This window comes from Oenanthe melanoleuca, chromosome 1, assembly GCF_029582105.1.
Source record: "Oenanthe melanoleuca isolate GR-GAL-2019-014 chromosome 1, OMel1.0, whole genome shotgun sequence".
In the NCBI taxonomy this organism is placed as follows: domain Eukaryota; kingdom Metazoa; phylum Chordata; class Aves; order Passeriformes; family Muscicapidae; genus Oenanthe; species Oenanthe melanoleuca.
The window spans coordinates 30,035,746-30,054,361 of record NC_079333.1 but is presented as its reverse complement, the minus strand read 5'-3'; the positions used below and the strand labels follow the sequence as shown (position 1 = coordinate 30,054,361).

Sequence of the window (18,616 nt, the reverse complement as noted above, 5' to 3'; positions counted from 1 at the left end):
ACAAAATCAATACAGAATTTGGAAACATGAGAATATTTTTCATCTTTGCTGTCATTATATCCATCCAGATTCCCTCCCTATTCCTCAGTTAACCCAGGTGTAAAGGGATAGCAGTGATGCCCTTACATGGAGGGATGGAGGTGACTTAAATGACATCTCACTGCAGTGTGAAAGCTCCTCTCTTTTAAATGAGGTTTTAACAACCCACTGAGCTGCCCATGAAATAGGCTGACATCCTTCAGACATCCCAGCAAGCCACTAAGCGTGTGACAAAATACTATAAAATTATGAAATATGATTTATTATAAAATATGATAAATATTTCTTTCCATACATGGTACCTATAGTTGCATGTGCTCTGAGCAGAGAAGCTGAGAGAATCACTTGGAGCCATTAGCAAACCACGCTGACCTCCATAAATGCCAGAGCTTTTACGCAAGGAAAAAACCTTGGGAACACGGGATGGGGGTGGCTACATCTAACACTCACAGGTGTGTTTTTCCCCTGCACAGACACCCTGAGGAGCATTGCCTCCATGAACCACGGCCCACGCTCCTCCCCGGCAGAGCTCAGCAGCGCCGGCCACCACCTGCTGCGCGAGCGCAAGTCCTCGGCGCCGTCCCACTCCAGCCAGCCCACCCTGTTCACCTTCGACTCGCCTGCCAGCCACCTCCAGAGCACCCTGTCTGCCAGTGCCCCCCAGGACTACCTTTTCCTCCACCAGTGCATGAGCAGAAAGTCAGAAAACGCAAGGTATTGTAGCCCACCCGCCCGGGGACAGCTGAGGGGAGGGCTGGTGTGAGTGGTTCAAGCCACGTCCATCCTTGGAGGTCTGCAGAACCCATCTGGAGAAAGTCCTGAGTGATGGCCTCATCTCATCGTGGTTGGGAGGAGGAGAAGGTCCATGGTGGCCTCAAGCTCCCAGCTTTCCTGGCCTTACACATAGTGTTAAAAACTGGCTGAATGGCCAGACCCAGAGGATGGTGGTCAGTGGCATGAAGCCTAGTTGGAGGCCAGTCACTAGCAGTATTCCAGGAGTCAATACAGGGTCTGGTTCAAAGGAACATGAAGTTGCTGAAGGGCCTGGAACATCAGGAAACACTTTCACTGTGAGTGATCTCTAGAACAGGTCACCCAGAGTAGTTTAGGAGTGTCCATCCTTGAAGATATTGAGAAGCTGTCTGGGCACAGTCCTGCCACAGCTCTAGGTTGCCCTGCTTGAGCAGGGGTTTAGACCAGATGAGTTCTACAGGTCCCTTCCAACCACACCCACCTTGTGATCCTGCAGGCAGGGCCTGCCTTGAACCAGAAAAAGGACGAACAAAGGGATGGGCAGGGTTTGCTCCACTGCCTTTCACCCCTTCCAGAGCTCCCTGGGCTTCGTGGCAGCTGGTGGTGCACAGTGTGGGATTGCTGAGCCAGAGACAGCTCCCCGCCTCCAGACCCAGCCGCTTGCCTTAAATAGCCAGGAGTTTTTTTGACGTGAAGAGTTTTGGCTCACGGAGCGGGCGAGGAGGGAGGGAGGGAGGGAGGGAGAGGCAGTCGGAGCCCAGCTGGCGTGGAGTGAGAGCAGAGCTCAGGCTGCAGCCTCCTCTGGGCTTTCCTGATGCAGCTGACTTTCCCTCCTTGGAAAACAACAGAAAAAGGCTCAGAAAAATTAACTTCAGATGGAGTTAATGGAACAGTGTTTAAAAAAGAAATGGCCCTCTTATGTTCCAGCTATAAGGATACCTAAAAGCTGTCCTCCAAGACCCTGAATGGGGCTGGGACCTGGAGGAGAAGTGCTCCAGTGCTTCTCACCAGTGCTTTGGTGAGCAGAAATAAACTGGCCAGTGGTAGCTTCTGCAGCTGGGCCAGAAATAATCATCTGATCAATGCCCAGTGCATGGGGCCAGGCTGCAGGAGTGCTGGGAATCCCTCCCCTTTCTGCTCTGGAGCTCTTACTTTACTCATCCATAAAATGAGAGTAATAGTAGCTAATTGGCAGGCAATGCAGAATAATTAACCCGTGAGATGTTTCAAGTCCTCGACCAAAAATACCCTGACAGAATCCAAACCACTTCTGGGTGGACTGAGCTCCAAAGGTGGCAGGGATTCATTTGTCTTATCACAGCATCACTTGCATTTTCCCCTAAATGAGCCCTATTTCTGAGCGCCATCTCGTGCTGGCTCCATGGAACAGAATCCCTGTTGTCCCTGCAGAGCATCAGCCACACCAGAGCTGTGTAAACCAGCGTCTCCCAGCTTTTCCCATAGGACTGGCACTTTCCCAGTGATTTGCCACGACTGGAATCTCTCTCTATAAGCGTTTCATTTTTTCTCACCACAGTGATTGATACAAGGCAGAATTTTATCTATGGGGGAGTGTTTTTATGGGGCTGGCTGAGCCCTTTCTGACTGGGAGTGTGTGGTCCCTAAAAGCCTAACCCATGTAAGAGATAAACCAGGAATAAAACAGGATATGAAAGACCTTGAGGGGAATCAGCACAGGAGCAGGGACTAACCAGCAGTTGTTAGAGGCCCAAGATCTCCTTGCTCGGCCCCTGTTCTGGCAGGTGTCCCCAGGCATGGCCACATGTAAATTGAGGAATCATTACCAAAGCATGGATCTAGTGACCACACTGCCCTGCTCACCCTGGAGGACTCAAGGGCTTTTACAAATCTGAAATTAGCTCCGAGTTTCATTCCTCCTCTGTGCACATCAGGACTGCAGTCCCCAGATCCTAGTTGGGGACTTCTGTTACTTCCCCAGTGCTTATCCTGCAGAGAGCAAGATGATGACATGGCTGGAGACTTCAAAATAATCCCCATTAGGAATATTTTCAGGCCTTCTCAAACACATTTGCAAGGCAGAGATGAGATGAAGTCTCCCTCCTGTGCTGAGGATGGGCACTATGGGTACTGGTGAAGGCACGATGGCAATATTGGGAGATTGGCACTTTGCAGCTGTGCCCTGGGATATTGTCAACTGGTGTGAAAATTGCCCTTTTGGAGCACTTTATGTCTGGATAAAAGGCTGGTTTTTGCACTCTCATGGAGCTGGGTGCATGTACCTCTCACCTATGACAGAGGGACTCTGAAGGTGTTCCAGGTTAAGTGGCCTGGGGCCGTGTTTGGAGGGCTCTGAGGTGTTCTCATTGCTCTGGGGTTGGGCAGTGCAGGTCCGTAAGGTGACAAACAGAGGCAGCAGAGCCCTCTACACCCAGAACCAGCTCTCCCCCACACTTCAGCCCCTTTCTCCCCTCCCTCTGCAGGAGTGCCAGCTTCTCCCAAGCCACCAGGTCTGCCTTCTTCATGCGGAGCGACACGGCGGTGCAGAAGCTGTCGCAGGGCAACGGGCACTGCGTGAACGGCGTCGGGGGGCAGCTGCACGGCTTCTACAGCCTGCCCAAGCCCAGCCGGCACAACTCGGAGTTCAGGGACAGTGCCTACGACCTGCCGCGCTCCTTCGGCTCCTACACCCACCCCAAGTCGAGCCTCACCAGCTCCGAAACTGATAATGAGGAGGTCTACACCTACAAGACTCCCAACAACACCCTATGCAAGGAGTTTGGGGAGCTCTCCACGGACTCCTATGACATCCCTGCCACCCCACTCTCCATCTACCAGATCCCCAGGACATTTACACTGGACAAGAACCACAACGCTCTGGCTGTGGCCGCCAGCGACTCGCCCGCTGCACCGCCCCCACGGCCCCCCAAACCTGGGCAGACAGAGCCACGCTGGGGCAGCCCACCCCAGCGGCCCCAGCCTGGTGAAAACTTAGGTCTCACCCCCATGGCAGCCACCATTCCCCGGAGAAACACGCTGCCAGCAGTGGAGAACAGCAGGCTGCACCGAGGTGAATTTGGGGGTGGGGCCCTGGGGGTGGCTTTGGGCTATCCAGCAGCTTTGGGTGGATCAGTCCCACTGGACTGTGGTAGGGCTGGAGTGCAGGGGCCATCAACCAGGGGGTTGAGCACAGAGAAGCTCTCCCCAGGATCTAGCCCTTTTTTTTGTACTCAGCAGGCATGGCGAGTGCCCACGAGTGCTGCTCAACTGGCTCATGGCTGTATTGTACCTTCAACCAAAACCCCAGACGTGCTTGCTTATGCAGCCCTTTGCCAGATTTTTGTGATTTCAGCCCTTTTTAGCTTACCTTTACTTCAGTTCATAACCAGGTTTATCAGAACATACCTCAGCCTAGAGCTGCTGTGGTTTTGCATATCTCCAAAACCCAACATCCCCAAGGGCAGCAGAGCCACGATTGCCATTGGCCATGGGTGGGCTGTAGGTGTACATGCTCTTTCCAAACCTTGTGCCTAGGATAAGATAGCAGCAAAGTAACTTAGAAAAGGTGGCTGGAGAGAAAATACACTGTAAATTATACACACAGCTCTCTGAAATGCTTCTTCCATCTCCTCCTACCTAAATGCCCACACTTAGGCTGAGATCAAACCCATGCTCAGCTGTAAACAGACTGGTCTAAGAGCTTAACACCCATCCTTGCCTTAATGGAGGCTGACCCTTCTCATTTACTGAGCAGTGCCCCTTAACCCAGTTTTGTCACCATGATCTACCATATCTGACACCTTCACCCCTGGGATTTTGCAGCACTTTGTCAGAACAGGGTTAGGTTAGGTCTGCACAGCACGTGCAGTTGGGCTGGTGCATCAGAGAGATGCTAATTGGGAAGGAGCATAGCAGAGAGCCTGTGACAAGCTAAAGACCATGTCTTCTCACCAGCATCTCAATCAACAAGAACAGATACTGCCCTACCAGTGCCTGGATTTGGTTTTCAGGGGCCCCTTTTTGTTGGAAGTTGCGGTTCATGTGCCTTTGTGGTTGTGTTGCAGCTTCTTCCTGTGAGACGTACGAGTACCCCCAGCACGGGGGCGGCAGCGCTGTGCAGTCAGTCGAGTCCATGAACGATGGCTACAGCTCCTACCTGGTGAGTTGGCCTTGGTGTGGCCACCACACTGCAGGCACCACTTGCACCTTGCAGGTTCAGAGATAGGTTGGCTCCAAGTCAGCCCTCAGCCCAGTCCTGCAGAGCTAAGTCAAGAAGGGGTCTCTTAACAGTTTCAGTTAAAACTGTGGTGGCCTGCAGAGCACAGATGGAGTGGCAACTTCCTAACCCAGCATCATGTGCAGAGCTTTGCTTCCACAAAGTATCTGCCAGCAGCTTTGGCCCAAAATAAAAACTACCCAAGAGCTTGCTTGCTTTCTGAAAACCTGGGATGCCGCTGTGCTAAATTTGGACCTGCTGCCAGAACAGCCCCTTTTGTGCACTTTCTAAGATTTCCTGAGCTGGAAATAACATTAAAGCAGCTTTTCATATTGCATTTTAGTCATGGACAGAGCCTAGGGAAGAAAGACTTTCCAGGTTGGGCATGTTTCTCCAGGTCACTCTGATCATGAGAAGATGCTCAGGTCTGGGTGATGAAGACCTTTCTGAAAACTCAGGATGTTGCAATGACTTGGGAACAAAGGAGGTAGACAGTGCAAACTGATGGCCAAGGAGGGGACAGATCATTCCTTCCCTCTGTGCTTAGATCTTAGAGTGAGTCTCCCCTCAGATGTTGTTTGGCTGTGATGAGATGAAGGGTTTGTAGTGGATGGGGTTGAGCAGTGCCTGGGGCTCACAGCACACCCTCCTCTTGTCCCCCAGCAGGCCAAGGCAGCGGTGGCTCGCTCCCACAGCACCGACTCCGAGGACAACTACGTCCCCATGAACCCTGGCTCCTCGCCCCTCATCCACGCCGAGAAAGCCAACGACAATGCCCAAAACCTCTACATCCCCATGAGCCCCGGGCCACACCACTTTGACCTGGTGGGGCTGTCCTCAGCCACCCTTCCCGTGCATAAAGGAGGAGCCGTGGCTCAGTGCCACCGGCGGCTGAGCGAGATCCAGCCCCCGCCTGTCAACCGCAACCTCAAACCCGACCGGAAAGGTAGGAATGGCTGGCTGTGCACACGTCTGCCCAGGAGCCCTTCTGTTCTCCTCATTCTTCAGACTGCATCTGTGAAGTGTGTCCAGCCCTAGTGTGTGTGCTTTGCTGCTGCCAGGACAGTCAGACCTTCAGATGTCCTCCATCCCCTTGCTCTTTCAGGAGCTCTGCAGGGCAAATTTAGCTTTCCTGGTGCTTGAACAGTCCATCTCAAGCCCTTCCAGGCCTTTGCAGGAGATGCATGTCACAGGCAGGAGTTCACCCCCTTGGCCTGCACCCCTCTCTGTGCTCCACCCTAAAATCTCAATCTTGTGTTCAGATGACACAAATTTTTCCTAGTTTCCTTCTGGCAGGTTCCAGACAGTTCTCCCTTCAGGGCTTTGCTGACATTCTCCAAATGTCTCCCTAATCCATTGTCTGACAGGTGGCCAAGGAGATCCTGAGCAGGAGGCCTCCCATCTCTAGGGTGTGAACAGCTAACCACATGAACAATCAGTTCAAGGGCTGGGGTTGGAGCATAGCACTTTTCCCCCGACGAACCCTCCATGATGAGAAGAGCTTCCATGCTATCCTGCAGATGTCCTTTCCCATTCCCTATGGCAGAACACTCCACAGAGAGGCAGTTCAGCCCTGGCAGAGCCTGGTCTTGTCCCCATTTAATACATTAGTTACCACAGATACTAATGAATGGTTTTGGGGTTTGAGCATTTTTAGTAGATCTCCATTCCCTGGAAGGCACATTGCTCTTTTGAGACCACCCATCCACTTTGAGGCTGTGGAGCAGAGGGAGAAATTCACTGTTTTCTCTGAGTTCTGGTGTAAATGAGCACAGGGGTTTTTTGTTTGGAGTATTTGTCATCAGCAGGGAGGGCTGGGGGGCTGATCAGTGGAATGGGAAATAATCAATCCATGTCTTGGGGATACTCTCATGCCAGTCATGGGTGCTGATATTTAGGAACATGCTGCCTCTGAATAAAGGCTTTTCCCCTCTCCAGCAAAGCCATCACCACTGGACCTGAGGAACAACACTGTCATCGATGAGCTTCCCTTCAAATCACCAGTCACAAAATCCTGGTCCAGGCCAACGTGAGTAATGGCTGTGGGATGAATTCTTGCTTTGCTTCAACAGCAGCTCTCTGGTCTCATTCTCACCTGTGTCCACATGTAGCCATGCTGTCACCTCTGCCATGGACTAAACATTCCCCACATCACAGCTGGTGGCAAGAAGATAAATTCATTTAGGTTGGAATTTCACACAAAAGCTCAGCATGTGGCTAACAAGCTCACTAAGATCCCTTGAAGACATTTCCTGTTTCTGGGATGTGATAGCTACTGGAGAGCTCTGGCTCTGACCTGGACCTGTGGTCCACGACAATTCATGATGCAGCTGAGCCAGACCAACTCAGCCATGCTGTGTGGGGGGCATGATTTCACATCCAAGCTATCCCCCCCAAAACCCCACTGTTGTCTCAAAGCACAGGGTGACACTCAGGGTCTGACCAAGGGTGTTGCCTTGAAAGCAAAGCTTAGCCTGAAAGAAGTCAGCAAAATTAAACCAAAGCACTTCAGAGTTATGTCTGCCAGCCAAAAATAACAGGATTCACACAATTCCAGCTCTGCTACTAATTCATGATCTGATATTGTCCAGTAAAAGACAGAAGCAAAGCTTGGCTGCTATGACTCCTCTAATAAATTGGATTGTGTGCAGACTGACTGCAGGGCATGGGCGCTGTGTGCTGAAATCACTGCGCTGGGAAGCAGCAAGCAGGGTTTGATTGACAAGAGATCTGACCCTGGAGAAGCTAATGGATTTTTCCCCTATCAGCTAATCATATGACCCTGCTTTACTGAAAGGCAACAAATAGCTTTTTGAGACCCACGCTTTAATGCCAGAAGCTGATTTCATTATTTTGTTCGGTATAATTAGATTTGGCCAATTGGAAGCAAGACAATTCCTCAGAGGATTTGTTTTCCGGCAAAAAATTTGGATAGGGCCTGTACAGTAAACAAATCCTGTAGCTGTGGTGAGCCTGGAGGTAAGAGGCTTCACCAAGGCTGCCCCTCCAGCCTCCACAATTAAATGTTTCTTGTGAGATGGAAGAGATCGTGGAATCTGATTTGTGTAGGTGAGAGCAGGAGAGTTATGGGTACATAGCAAGTAAGGTGTTACTAAAAAAATTCTAGAAAGAAAAAATTATTTCTAGAAGAATTTCCTCTAGAAGAGGAGACCAAACCCATGGATTTCCAACCCATGGAAAGGACAGGCTGGAGAACCTCAATGCCACCACTCTTCTTCATGCCCAGATTAGATCACGGTGATGGTTGCAGGCATCAGGAGCTGCCCTCTCCCATCCCTCCTTGGCAGAGGACAAGCAGGACCTGCAGCCACCAGTAACACATCAACCCTTGTTGTTGCAGGCACACCTTCAATGCTGGCTCCCTGCAGTACTGTCGCCCTGTCTCCTCCCAGAGCATCACCAGCACTGACTCAGGAGACAGCGAGGAGAACTACGTGGCCATGGTAAGGGCCCCACAGCTGAGACAGATGGTTCTGGCAGGACATATACTCTCCCCAGCTCTGCAGATGCATTCCTAGCTCATGACATGGAAGTGCTCAGATAGCACTGTGTGGAGTACATCCTTATGTGCATCCCTAAATGCACAAAACAGGGCGTTTCCTTCTGAAGATTACATGTCTCGTTGGAGTTTTAAGTGTGTATGACAGCAGAAACGTGTATCACCCAGTTTGCCAGGAAATAAGAAGGGATAAAAATTTATATGGACTGTCAGGGTGTATTTTCCTAATTAAAGTTGATTTTTTTTTTCAATTTTTTTCCCCTAGTAGCTGCTGACATCATGTTTTTGTGAGAACAGGGTCTATCAGAGCAGCAGCAGGGAGTGGCACTGCTTACAGGGAGGGGATTTTGTCTCTCTTGGTGAAGCTTGAAGCATATTTTTGAGGCTGTGTAACTAATGGGGTAGAGGAAATCTGTGCTCTGTGCAGCATGGTTGTGATTAGCAAAGATCCCAGAGCTGGCCTGGCCTTGCTGAGGTGTGGTTCCTGGGACATGCTAAAGCCCACGTCTGCTGTCAGGCATGGCAGCAGAGCTGCTATGATACATGAAGTCAAGAGCATGAGCTTGAAATATTAGCACAAAATACAACATTTGTAGTATCCCAGCAGTTTTTGCACATCCTTGTCCCAGAGGTAGGTGAGCAAATGCACAGGCTCTTTTAAAGGTGCCACCAACATGTTTCATTTCTGGATTTGTGTTAATTTCCTTTTTTCTTTCTTCCTTCCCACTTTAATCCTCATTATCTCTCCTGTCTCTTCCCTGCATTAGCAAAACCCCATTTCTGCTTCTCCTGTTCCTAGTGGTACCAACAGCCCAGCGCCTAAAAAGAGTTCGGGGAGTGTGGATTACCTGGCCCTGGACTTCCAGCCAAGCTCACCAGGGCCACACAGGAAGGTATGGGGGATTTCATAAACTTCTGATTAAAAGTGATGCATTTTAAGGGGTTCTGTGCACATTTGGCAACAGCATGGTCCAAAGCCCTGGACTGTGGTCTCAAGAATGTCTGATGCTCAGAGGGCTGGAGCACCTCTACTGTGGAGACAGGCTGGGACAGGTGGGATTGTTCAACCTGGACAAGAAAAGGCTCCAAGGAGACCTTAGACCATCTTCCAGTGCCTAAAGGGGTGACAAGAGAGCTGGAGAGGGATTTTTTACAGGGGCATACAGTGACACTACGAAGGGTGATCACTTCAAACTGTCAGAGGGCAGGTTTAGATTCAATATTAGAAAGAAATTCTTTACTATGAGGATAGTGAGGCATCTGAACAGACTGGCCAGAGAAGCTTTGGCTGCCACCTCCCTGGAAGTCTTCAAGGCTGGGTTGGATGGGGCTTAGAGCAGCCTGGTCTAGTGAAAGGGGTCCCTGCCCATGGCATGGTTGAAATGAGATGATCTTTAAGGTCCCTTCCAACCCAAACCATTCTATGACCCACTGCTGTGTTTGCTCTAGGTCAAACTCAGTCTGTCTTGCATGTCTGCAGCTTTGCTGGAAGTGCAAAGCAGAAGCATGGATGTGCAGGGCTCGGGAATGCTAATGAGACCACAAATTCAGCTGGAAACTATATATTGAAAAGCTGTCAGGAGGTATCCCAAGAAGTATCAGAATTGTTTTTTTCCTCCTTCAAAACAACAGGTCCTCTAAGACCAGACTTGGATTTTGCACCTGGAAGGTGAAGGACAAGGGTTGTGTAAACCTCTGTGGCAACCACAGGAGAGTTGGCCTCACTTTCTTAAACATCACCTTGTTTCCTAGGCAAAGCATCCCACTGGTTAGGTCCTTTTATTATTTGACAGTTGTCTCTTGATGGTTTCTTTCTGCCCAGCAATATTTCTGCAAGTATCACGCATTTAAATTATATCCCATTCTGGAAAAGTGATTTTAGACCACTAAAAAAGATTATCCAGCTCCAGTTACAAGCAGATGGAGCCTCTGAAATGCTTGTAGAGTCAGAAGAAACTCCAGGGCTCCAGAAGCTATGGCAAAAAGTATCTCCTTGTTCTCAGCACATCTCTTGGGTGACCCTGCAAACATATCTGTTGTTTTGGGGATGAAAATTAGCTGGTGCCATAGGTGAGTAGAGTCAGCACAGCTAAAAGGTATGGAGCTGGTATTTTATGTGCATCTCTAAGAGTTCTGGGGTTCTTTACAGGAAAATGAGCAAAATGCAAGGCTGAACTCACAAAATCAGCAGTTACAGAACACAATTACAACCAAACCTCCAGGTCCCAAAGTTTGTGAGAAGGTAGAAACCCATGTGCTGTTTCTGCCCTCCCATTGCCCTGCAGTCTCATGCCAGCAAGAGGCAGAGCAGATTGAAATCCTCCCTCCAGGTGTCTTTGGGAGGTTGGAGGGAGGGTGATGAGCTGTGAAGCCTTCAGGAAAGCAGGTGCAGTGGTCTTGCAGCAGGCTGGGTGCTGCTACATAAGCAGAGGGAAGAGCAGGGCCGACGAGTGACGCGGCGGTGCCTTTTCTCCTCCCCACAGCCCTCCACCTCGTCGGTGGCCTCAGACGAGAAGGTGGATTACGTGCAGGTGGACAAGGAGAAGACGCAGGCGCTGCAGAGCACCATGCAGGAGTGGACTGACGTGCGGCAGTCCTCGGAGCCTGCCAAGAGCAACAAGCAGTAGTGCCGGCGGCGGGCAGGACAGCAGGCACATGTCCTGTTGGTGTCTCCAGCTGGGCAGCCAGAGCCACTTGGGCTGGATTGCTGAGACTTGTCTGTGGAGGGGAGGGGGTGTCATTGGTGTTTTTTCTCTTAAAACAAAACTTAATTTCAGGGGAAGACTTGGCGGATACTGTTTGCCAGTGATAAAGACCAACTATGTTCGGTGGCTAGGTTTGTGCTTTAGCTGCTGGATGCACTATCCAGGAACTTTGACTTAGCAATACCAGGTTTCACCCTACACCTCTTTTCCCTACAGCTATTAAAGCCACCTTGTATGTGCTAACACTGCATCATCTCTCCCCGTCTTCGTCCATATCGTACCCTAAACCACACCACGCAGGTTTGCAGCATCTCCCATAGGATATCATTACCCAGCTCTGATCCTCCACTCCTTGTGGTTGTCCTCTTCTCTGCCTCCTCCCAGTCCCAAAACTGAGCAAGGACCATTGCTTGAAATCACTTTTGTTGTCCTGTCTCTTGTAAATAATATGCTCAGAATCTCTGGGTGTTCTCCTCCTGGCCGGACAGCCCCCAAAGGTTTTGGTTGGGGTTGTTAACCTTCAGGAACTTGATGAGCATCCACACCTTCCCATTGAGCTGAGTTAGGAGCCCAGGACTTGCCCCATCATGCACACACATACATGCCAGCACATGCTCACATGAGTTTGTTGGGGTGTCTTCTGTTTGTATTCTCCATCATCTCTCTAAGTCAGTGGGCTGGAGAAATTGGCTTTGGAAAGGGCTGGAGGGATTGGCTTTGGAAGGTAGAATTTAAGCACTGACCCACTGCCTGTCTGAAACCAATTCCTGTGAATCTGACCCTAAAAACCAAAATTTGCCTTTTGTGCTACCGAAAGAAGCCCATAGAGTGAGAGTCCTACATTGTGGCCATCGTGAGAAGCTCTGTGGTTGAGTATGAGGGGTCAGGGAGGCTCTGGAGCCCCTGTGTACGTGTGTGGGATAAGGATGAATGACAAGAAGGGAGTGGAAAGCTGCTGCGAGGACTGGGAGAAGGCAGGTGCTGTACTGCAGAGGTTGGTGCTGGGTGAGGAGGTCTGGTGGAATGTTTCTTGGGAGAAAGAAGAAGAGTAATTGAAATGTTGGTTGATGGTGAGGTCATAGGCTTGGGAAGAGGTGGGTCAGGAGAGTCAGGGCAGGGTTTTTCAGTGTGAGCTTTGTGGTTGGTTTGTGGAGGGTGCAAAATGCTGTTTTCCCCTCATCTTCAGCAATGTTTCCTCAACACAGAAGTGGGGCTTGCTGACATTAATGACCCTGGGCTGTAATTATGGGTGGGAGTCTGCTGTTGTCCCTTGCCAGCATCCCTAACACATCCAGGCTTTGGGATCGCTCGCCAGGCAGCTGCTTAGCACAGAGAGAAGAGAAGGACAAGGCAGTTTAATGCAGAGATAATAATTCATGATCTCATGAAAACAGGAAGAACTAATGATTGCCATGGAGCAGCCTGATTGCCAGACAGCAAGCGCTGACACGAATAAACAGGCTGACCGCAAACCAGGAGCCAAACGAAGGAGACATTAGAGAGATTAGGTAATATTTGTTAAAGAGCTGGAGCTATTCTTTCTGCAGGCTGCACCCCTCCCAGTGCTGTGGGCTCTGTGTTCCACCAACACCACCAAGTTGTGTTGATTGTTCATGCTTAAGCATTAACACATTTGCTTAATCTTGGTCTGAGCTTGAAAAGGGCCAGATGTGACCCACATGGGGGATAGGACACCAGTCCCTTAAGGGCTGTGTGCTGCTGTGTGCTGGTAAAATGAGTCTTTACACCATTTTATATTTTCTTCTTGCATGCCATGAAGGGGAAGGATGTTAATGGAAAGGCCCTGACAACCCTGTTAAGACACTGAAGTGTTGGACTTTTATAGCAAAATATCCTAATGTTTATGCTAAAAATAGTAATTTCTAGGAAAAAAACCCAAAGCCCCAAAGGGGAAGATTTAGCAGTCAGATGCTTTCTGAAGGTCAGGGGGTGTGTTACAGCTTGGAAGGGCCATTGCCCCCTACTGGGGGTTTGCACATTTGCCTGGTGAGATGATGAAATGAAGATTAGAATGCAGTACTTTGTATTTCTATTGCCCCTTTCATCTCTGCATCTCAGAGGAGACTAAACATTAGGCCTGATCCAGAGCCCACTGAAGTGTGCATTCACCCATCTGGGAGAGAGCTCCCCATCCCCACCAGAAAGAATGTCACTCTACTGGGAAGCTGATTTTTTCCATTTCTTCTTCTAAGCTGTTAGCTTTAGTGGCTTGAGAGAGGACACAGTGGGTTTGAATGCAATTTGCTGAGTGGGTTTCCTGTGCTTCTGCACTAGGGACTAGGTGCATCCAGTGCCCCCTCCCATGTTTAGTCCAAGGCATTAATTACAGCTGGAAAAGCCTTTTGTGATACTGGAGAAACTGGTCCTTTTTCTCTACGTCTCACAAATGTCTTTGTTCATGAGATATGGGACAGCTCTTTTCCCAGGCTCAGACACTGTGTTTTGATAATTTGTTCTCATGAGCATCCCTAGTAACTGGTCCATTGCATTTGGCAGACCAAGGACCAGAACAGCCCAAAAGCAGCTACTTAACAACTGCTGTTTGCTGGTGCCTCTCTGCTTTGCAGTGAAATCTGTGTTTTCACTGGAACAGATACAGCCCTCTATCTTTTCCCCAAGCAAACAGCACCACCAAACTAAGCAGAAGCCCACAGACTCTGTGCCATAGAGACATGACTGTATCAACCCCTCCTGAAAGCATTAAGTAATCAATGGCTTCAGTGGAAATAGTCACCCATGACGATTGCTGAGCTGATTACAGCAGTCCCTGGTGATTAATGTTTGTGCAGTGTTTAGTCTTAAACCATATTGAAAAGCAGCTGCTTTAATTACATGGTCTGCCAAGAACTTTGTCCTGAAGGCATTGAGTTTATCACATCCACTTTATACTTGGATTCTTGAGTATGACAGCCTCCTTTGTTAGAACTAGGTATTTAAGGAAACTGAGAACATTGCAAATTATTCATTTTAATTGAAATTAAACTGGCTTGAGCCTTCACATCAGAGCCTGCTCTACAGCTCCTTTTGATTTGGAAAAGGGATATGCTTGCATGTGTGTGTGCTCATGGAGAAGGGTTGTCTGTGGGACAAGCATCATGACCTCAGTATTTAGTTTTATGAAGCACCAGGTCCATGTCTCAAAGTTTTCCCCAAGATTGAAAATTACTAAGGTGTTGATTTTAAAGGCAAAAGTCTCCCAAAGTGTGTATCCCTTGCTGCTCATGAGGGTACAAATGCTGCTCACCATTCCTCTGGTGAGAAGGGCTGCCTTGGAGCTGATTTGCTCTGAACTGGCATTTGAGTGTTCAGTGGGAAATACATTTCCAGCTCTAAATGGATGCCAGGCTTAGGCTTCATCTCAAGTTGGTGAAAGAATATAGTGTGAGCACAGACTGTGCCAGGCCAAAGCTGAGAGTCTGGCAGACAGGGCCAAATGCAGAGCTGGAACCAAAAGATGGGGAAGGCTTGGCTTGTTTGGATGCTAACTGGGATGGATTTGAACTCTGGGCCACCAGCCACTGGCAAGGGTGGGACTGGCACATGAGGCTGGGATGAGAGAAGTAAGGGGAGTTTGCCAGTAGGGTTTGGGTCTTGGTCTCACCATGTGCTCCATTGGCCTGAGTCTCAAGTCAGATAAGCAGAGATTGTTGGCTGTGGAATACTCAGTAGAAGCCATGCACTGGTGGGATGGGAGCTTCCACCACTCTTGGGGGTTTCACTCTCAAGAGGGTCATCCTGCCTGACAGCATGATGCCTGTGCTCTGGCATTCAGGGATGCTTGGTCCATTCACCCAGCTCTGAGCTGGGCAGGAGAAACTCTACAAGAAGTGTGTGGGGACCAGGATATGCTGGGAGATGCCTTGCTGAGGGGCTCCCATGAGCTGTTCATGGGGCAGCAGTGCCATGGTTTCACAGGGTTGTCCTTTGAGGTGCCATCTTCATCCTTGGAGCTTTTCAAGACCAGTCTAGGTGAACCCCATAGCTGACCCTGCTTGGAGCATCTCTTCCACACTGAGACCCTGTGCTACCAGGGTTGAGTGGAGACTCCTCTGTGTGAGGGAAGGGGCCCAAGGGGTTGCCTAGAGCCATGTAACATCCAGGGACAGGGCCACTTCTCTGGCCATGAAGTGAAGTGGAAAGGCACACAGCTCAACCCCAAAGGCCATACTCCCCAGTGAGAGGAGCTAATCCACACTGGACTGTCTCTCTCACCTGGGAGAGGGCTGGCTGGCCCAGTCATCCAGGACATGGACACACAGTTCTAACAACTGGGAGAGAGCTTTAACCTGTACATTTGTTAGGCTAGATCCAGAGCTCTCAGCAGCCCTGTGCCCCCTCCACACGCTGGCATACCAGGCAGAGTTGGCTTGTTTTGGCTATCCAGTGATCATGGCTCCTTGCTGAGGGGGAGGTACAGCCATGTCCAGGTCTTAGGGAAGATGTCAAAATAGTTTCCAGTTCCTTTCTGGCCTAGGAGGCAAGTAAAAGGATGGTTTTCTCAAGTCGTGCTTGCATTGCGTTGGCGTTTTCCCACCTGTGTTATAAAAGTTCCATTCCATATAAAAGCTGACATCCACATGGTTTGTCCCATTGGAGGCATGCTGTCTACAAGAGATGGATGCAGTGGAACTGTGATTATGGAGAAGCCCTACTTCTACAGGAAGGGGGAACAGCAAAGCCTAACCCTGGCACCAGCCAGAGAACACACATGGCCATCAAAGAGCCATCAGGAAAATCAGAGGGACCAGTCTGGCATCAAATCACAAGGGCCAATAAGCCAGTTTAGGGCCTCTGAGGAGTCTGAGTGCCTCTCTTCTCTACCCAGCCTTCCCACATGTACACAGCAGCTGTTAATGAGGCTCTTGCAGGTCAAGACGTGCACTTTTTGATCATGATTCCTTCTTGGCCCGGAGCAGTTCATCCCCTCTATCAGTCTGTCCTTGGTGTCTCATCGTTGCAGTCACAATTTTATCTCCTTGTTCCCAACTCCTAGCGTTGTACTGTTGATCAGATTTTTGATTTAGTGTCTACTCTTATGAAAAGTTGATATGTAGCAAGGTGTCACAATACAGCTGTCCCCTTCTAGCCCACAGCCAGCGGGTCCTGGCATGTGGTGGTCAAGTTTTAACACCAGCCAGTAACATCTGGAACAGAAGCTGGGCCACATGGCTCTATCTCTTTAGCTGAAAGAGCTTCTCAACAGACTTGCTCTCAATCACCAGGCTCTTAATTTTTGATGTAGCCCATTGATGCCTGGAAAGGCTGATCTGGAACAGGGACTAGATAGATCAAAAGGAATTAAGTAGGTATTTATTGAAAGGATACAGCTTGGGCAGTGCAAGAACCTGGCTGGGGTTATACCTAAGTCAAATCCAAGATGGATTCCGGGTACAAGTTTTTACACTTCTGTAAGTTTTGGTTCATTTACATATTGGGGTTAATTGTTAATAGCTCCAGGTTATAAAGTCTCAGCGCCCTGGCTTGCCCCCTTTCCCTTAGCTGTTGTTTATGCTTTTTGGGTACTGGTTGTCCTTGATTCTCTAGCTAGGAAGGGATTGTTTTGTCTAACTACCCTGTGAAGAGAACTAACTAACACCTAAATTTCAGAGTTACTCATTATGCAGCAGAGAATCTGAAAAATATAAAAGCTAAAACCTAAGGCATCACATTGCTAACATGTAATGGGTTTATGTGTAGGCCAATGGGTTGACCATATGGGAGAGGTTTGCCCCAAGACCAGGAGATAAGGAACCATCATTTTTATTGTCATTCTCTGGGTGACACTGCACTGTATCTTCATGTGGGACGAGAGGGTTCATGTGAACTCTGTATATGACTTTTTCTCCGGCTTGTAAAATGAAGGTTTTTAGTACTTATTTCCCCACCTCACAGATGTGTTATGAGGTGTAATTAATTGACATCTAATAATGCAAAGAGCTGTTTTGAGTCTGCAGGCAATGGCTGGGCAGCATGTGATGCTACCCTGTTGTCATGCCCAGCGACATAGACAGCCCTGACACATCCCATTCTACAAAACTCATTAAAAACCGCTTCATTCTTGATTACCAAGGTGAAAAAAAAACTTGGCAGGATTTTCCTCTGAGTGAGGGGGGTGGGGGAAATGCCATTTGCACAGTTGTCAGTGTTCTGCTGCCACACTGACCCTGAGAATACCGTGGTTTTTTTGAGAGCAGTTTGGATGTGGTGGTTGAACCACGTTGCAGAAGAAGGGAAAGGGAGCAGGACCCTGGGCTCCATGGAGAGCCTGTTGATGAATCCCGTAGGGTTAGGACCAAACCTTTAGAGTAGTTTTATCCCACTCAACCCAGCCCTTGGCAAAGTTGACAAGTCCCCACTGACTTTGGGCATCATTGTGTGGGAACAGACCCAGTCAAATTAGGGTAGTTGTCTCCATTTGTTTCTTAACCTGCTGCGAGGAGGGGTTGGAGCCCCAGCTGTGAAGCTGTTGCGTCAGCAGCCGATTCGCAGGGATGTTCTGTGTGTTTCAAAGCCTATGACTGTTCTTAAAGAGAAGTATTTTTAATTTTTTGATTTCCATTTGTAGAAGGAAGGACAAGAGTAATCTGTGGCAAACTGTACAGTATGTGTCTTCTTGTGGTGTCACTGTTTGAATGGTTATTAAGTTTTCAAATCATTGTGGACAGCTAATCACTTAAGTTATTAATTTATTCTTTGGGGGGGTTGTTGTTTGGTTGGGTTTTTTTTAAAGTAATTTGAAACAATTATTTATCCTGTAAATCAGTCTTGAGTGAAGCCTAGATAATACTTTTTTGCTGTTAATAAACATGGTACATGCCTGACATGAAGGTGATCTCATTTTTAAGTACTGTATATGCAACGGAAAAGCAACAGGAAAATAAAAGAATGATAATAAAAAGACATTTCTCCCTGGTGATTCCCAGCATGGATTCAGAGCAGGGAAAGAAAGGGGAAACTATGAAGCAGATCAAGTTTGATTCTGTAGCACCTTTAAAGCTTTCAGAACATTTTCTCAGCATGTTGTCAAGTGTCCTGAATGGGTAGTGAGGGCCTTTTGGGATGTAGCTAGGGTTTTTCCTGATACCAGAACCCAAGCCATGTATTTCTAACCTGCTAAATTGAATTTCATACAGTGTATCTGCTCTGCTGCGTGCAGTGTGAGGACAAATGCTGCCTTTCTCACCCATCAGCAGCTCAGCACCTGTGACACAAAATCACCCAGAGAACCTCAGCACAAGGACAGATCTTTTTCTCCAGAGTTAAAAGTTCAAGCCTCCCTTTAAGACTTCCTTTTTAAAATAATAAAAAAAAAAGACAACTGGGAAAAGACACCTCCCTACGCACAGCTCCTGTAACACCTCTTTTAGATGAGAGTAGCATCAT

At 48.8% G+C, this 18,616-nt stretch overlaps 1 protein-coding gene across 3 annotated transcripts in view; it reads left to right on the top strand.

The window, feature by feature from the left end:
• The window catches only part of GAB2 (GRB2 associated binding protein 2), a 92,862-nt gene extending 74,713 nt beyond the window's left edge, over positions 1 to 18,149 (top strand). The window contains exons 3-10 of one of the 3 annotated variants that reach the window (XR_008839990.1): positions 513 to 753; positions 3,255 to 3,841; positions 4,836 to 4,930; positions 5,651 to 5,933; positions 6,926 to 7,016; positions 8,349 to 8,451; positions 9,307 to 9,400; positions 10,991 to 11,078. Coding sequence is in view for 2 of the 3 variants with exons in the window: in XM_056486202.1 (XP_056342177.1) it covers positions 513 to 753; positions 3,255 to 3,841; positions 4,836 to 4,930; positions 5,651 to 5,933; positions 6,926 to 7,016; positions 8,349 to 8,451; positions 9,275 to 9,400; positions 10,991 to 11,134 (1,670 nt within the window). In the remaining variant the exon portion in view is untranslated. Of the gene's footprint in view, positions 1 to 512; positions 754 to 3,254; positions 3,842 to 4,835; positions 4,931 to 5,650; positions 5,934 to 6,925; positions 7,017 to 8,348; positions 8,452 to 9,274; positions 9,401 to 10,990 lie in introns of all 3 variants that reach the window. The other 2 variants (XM_056486202.1, XM_056486205.1) reach the window with 2 other exon arrangements.
• The last annotated feature ends 467 nt before the right edge of the window (positions 18,150 to 18,616 follow it).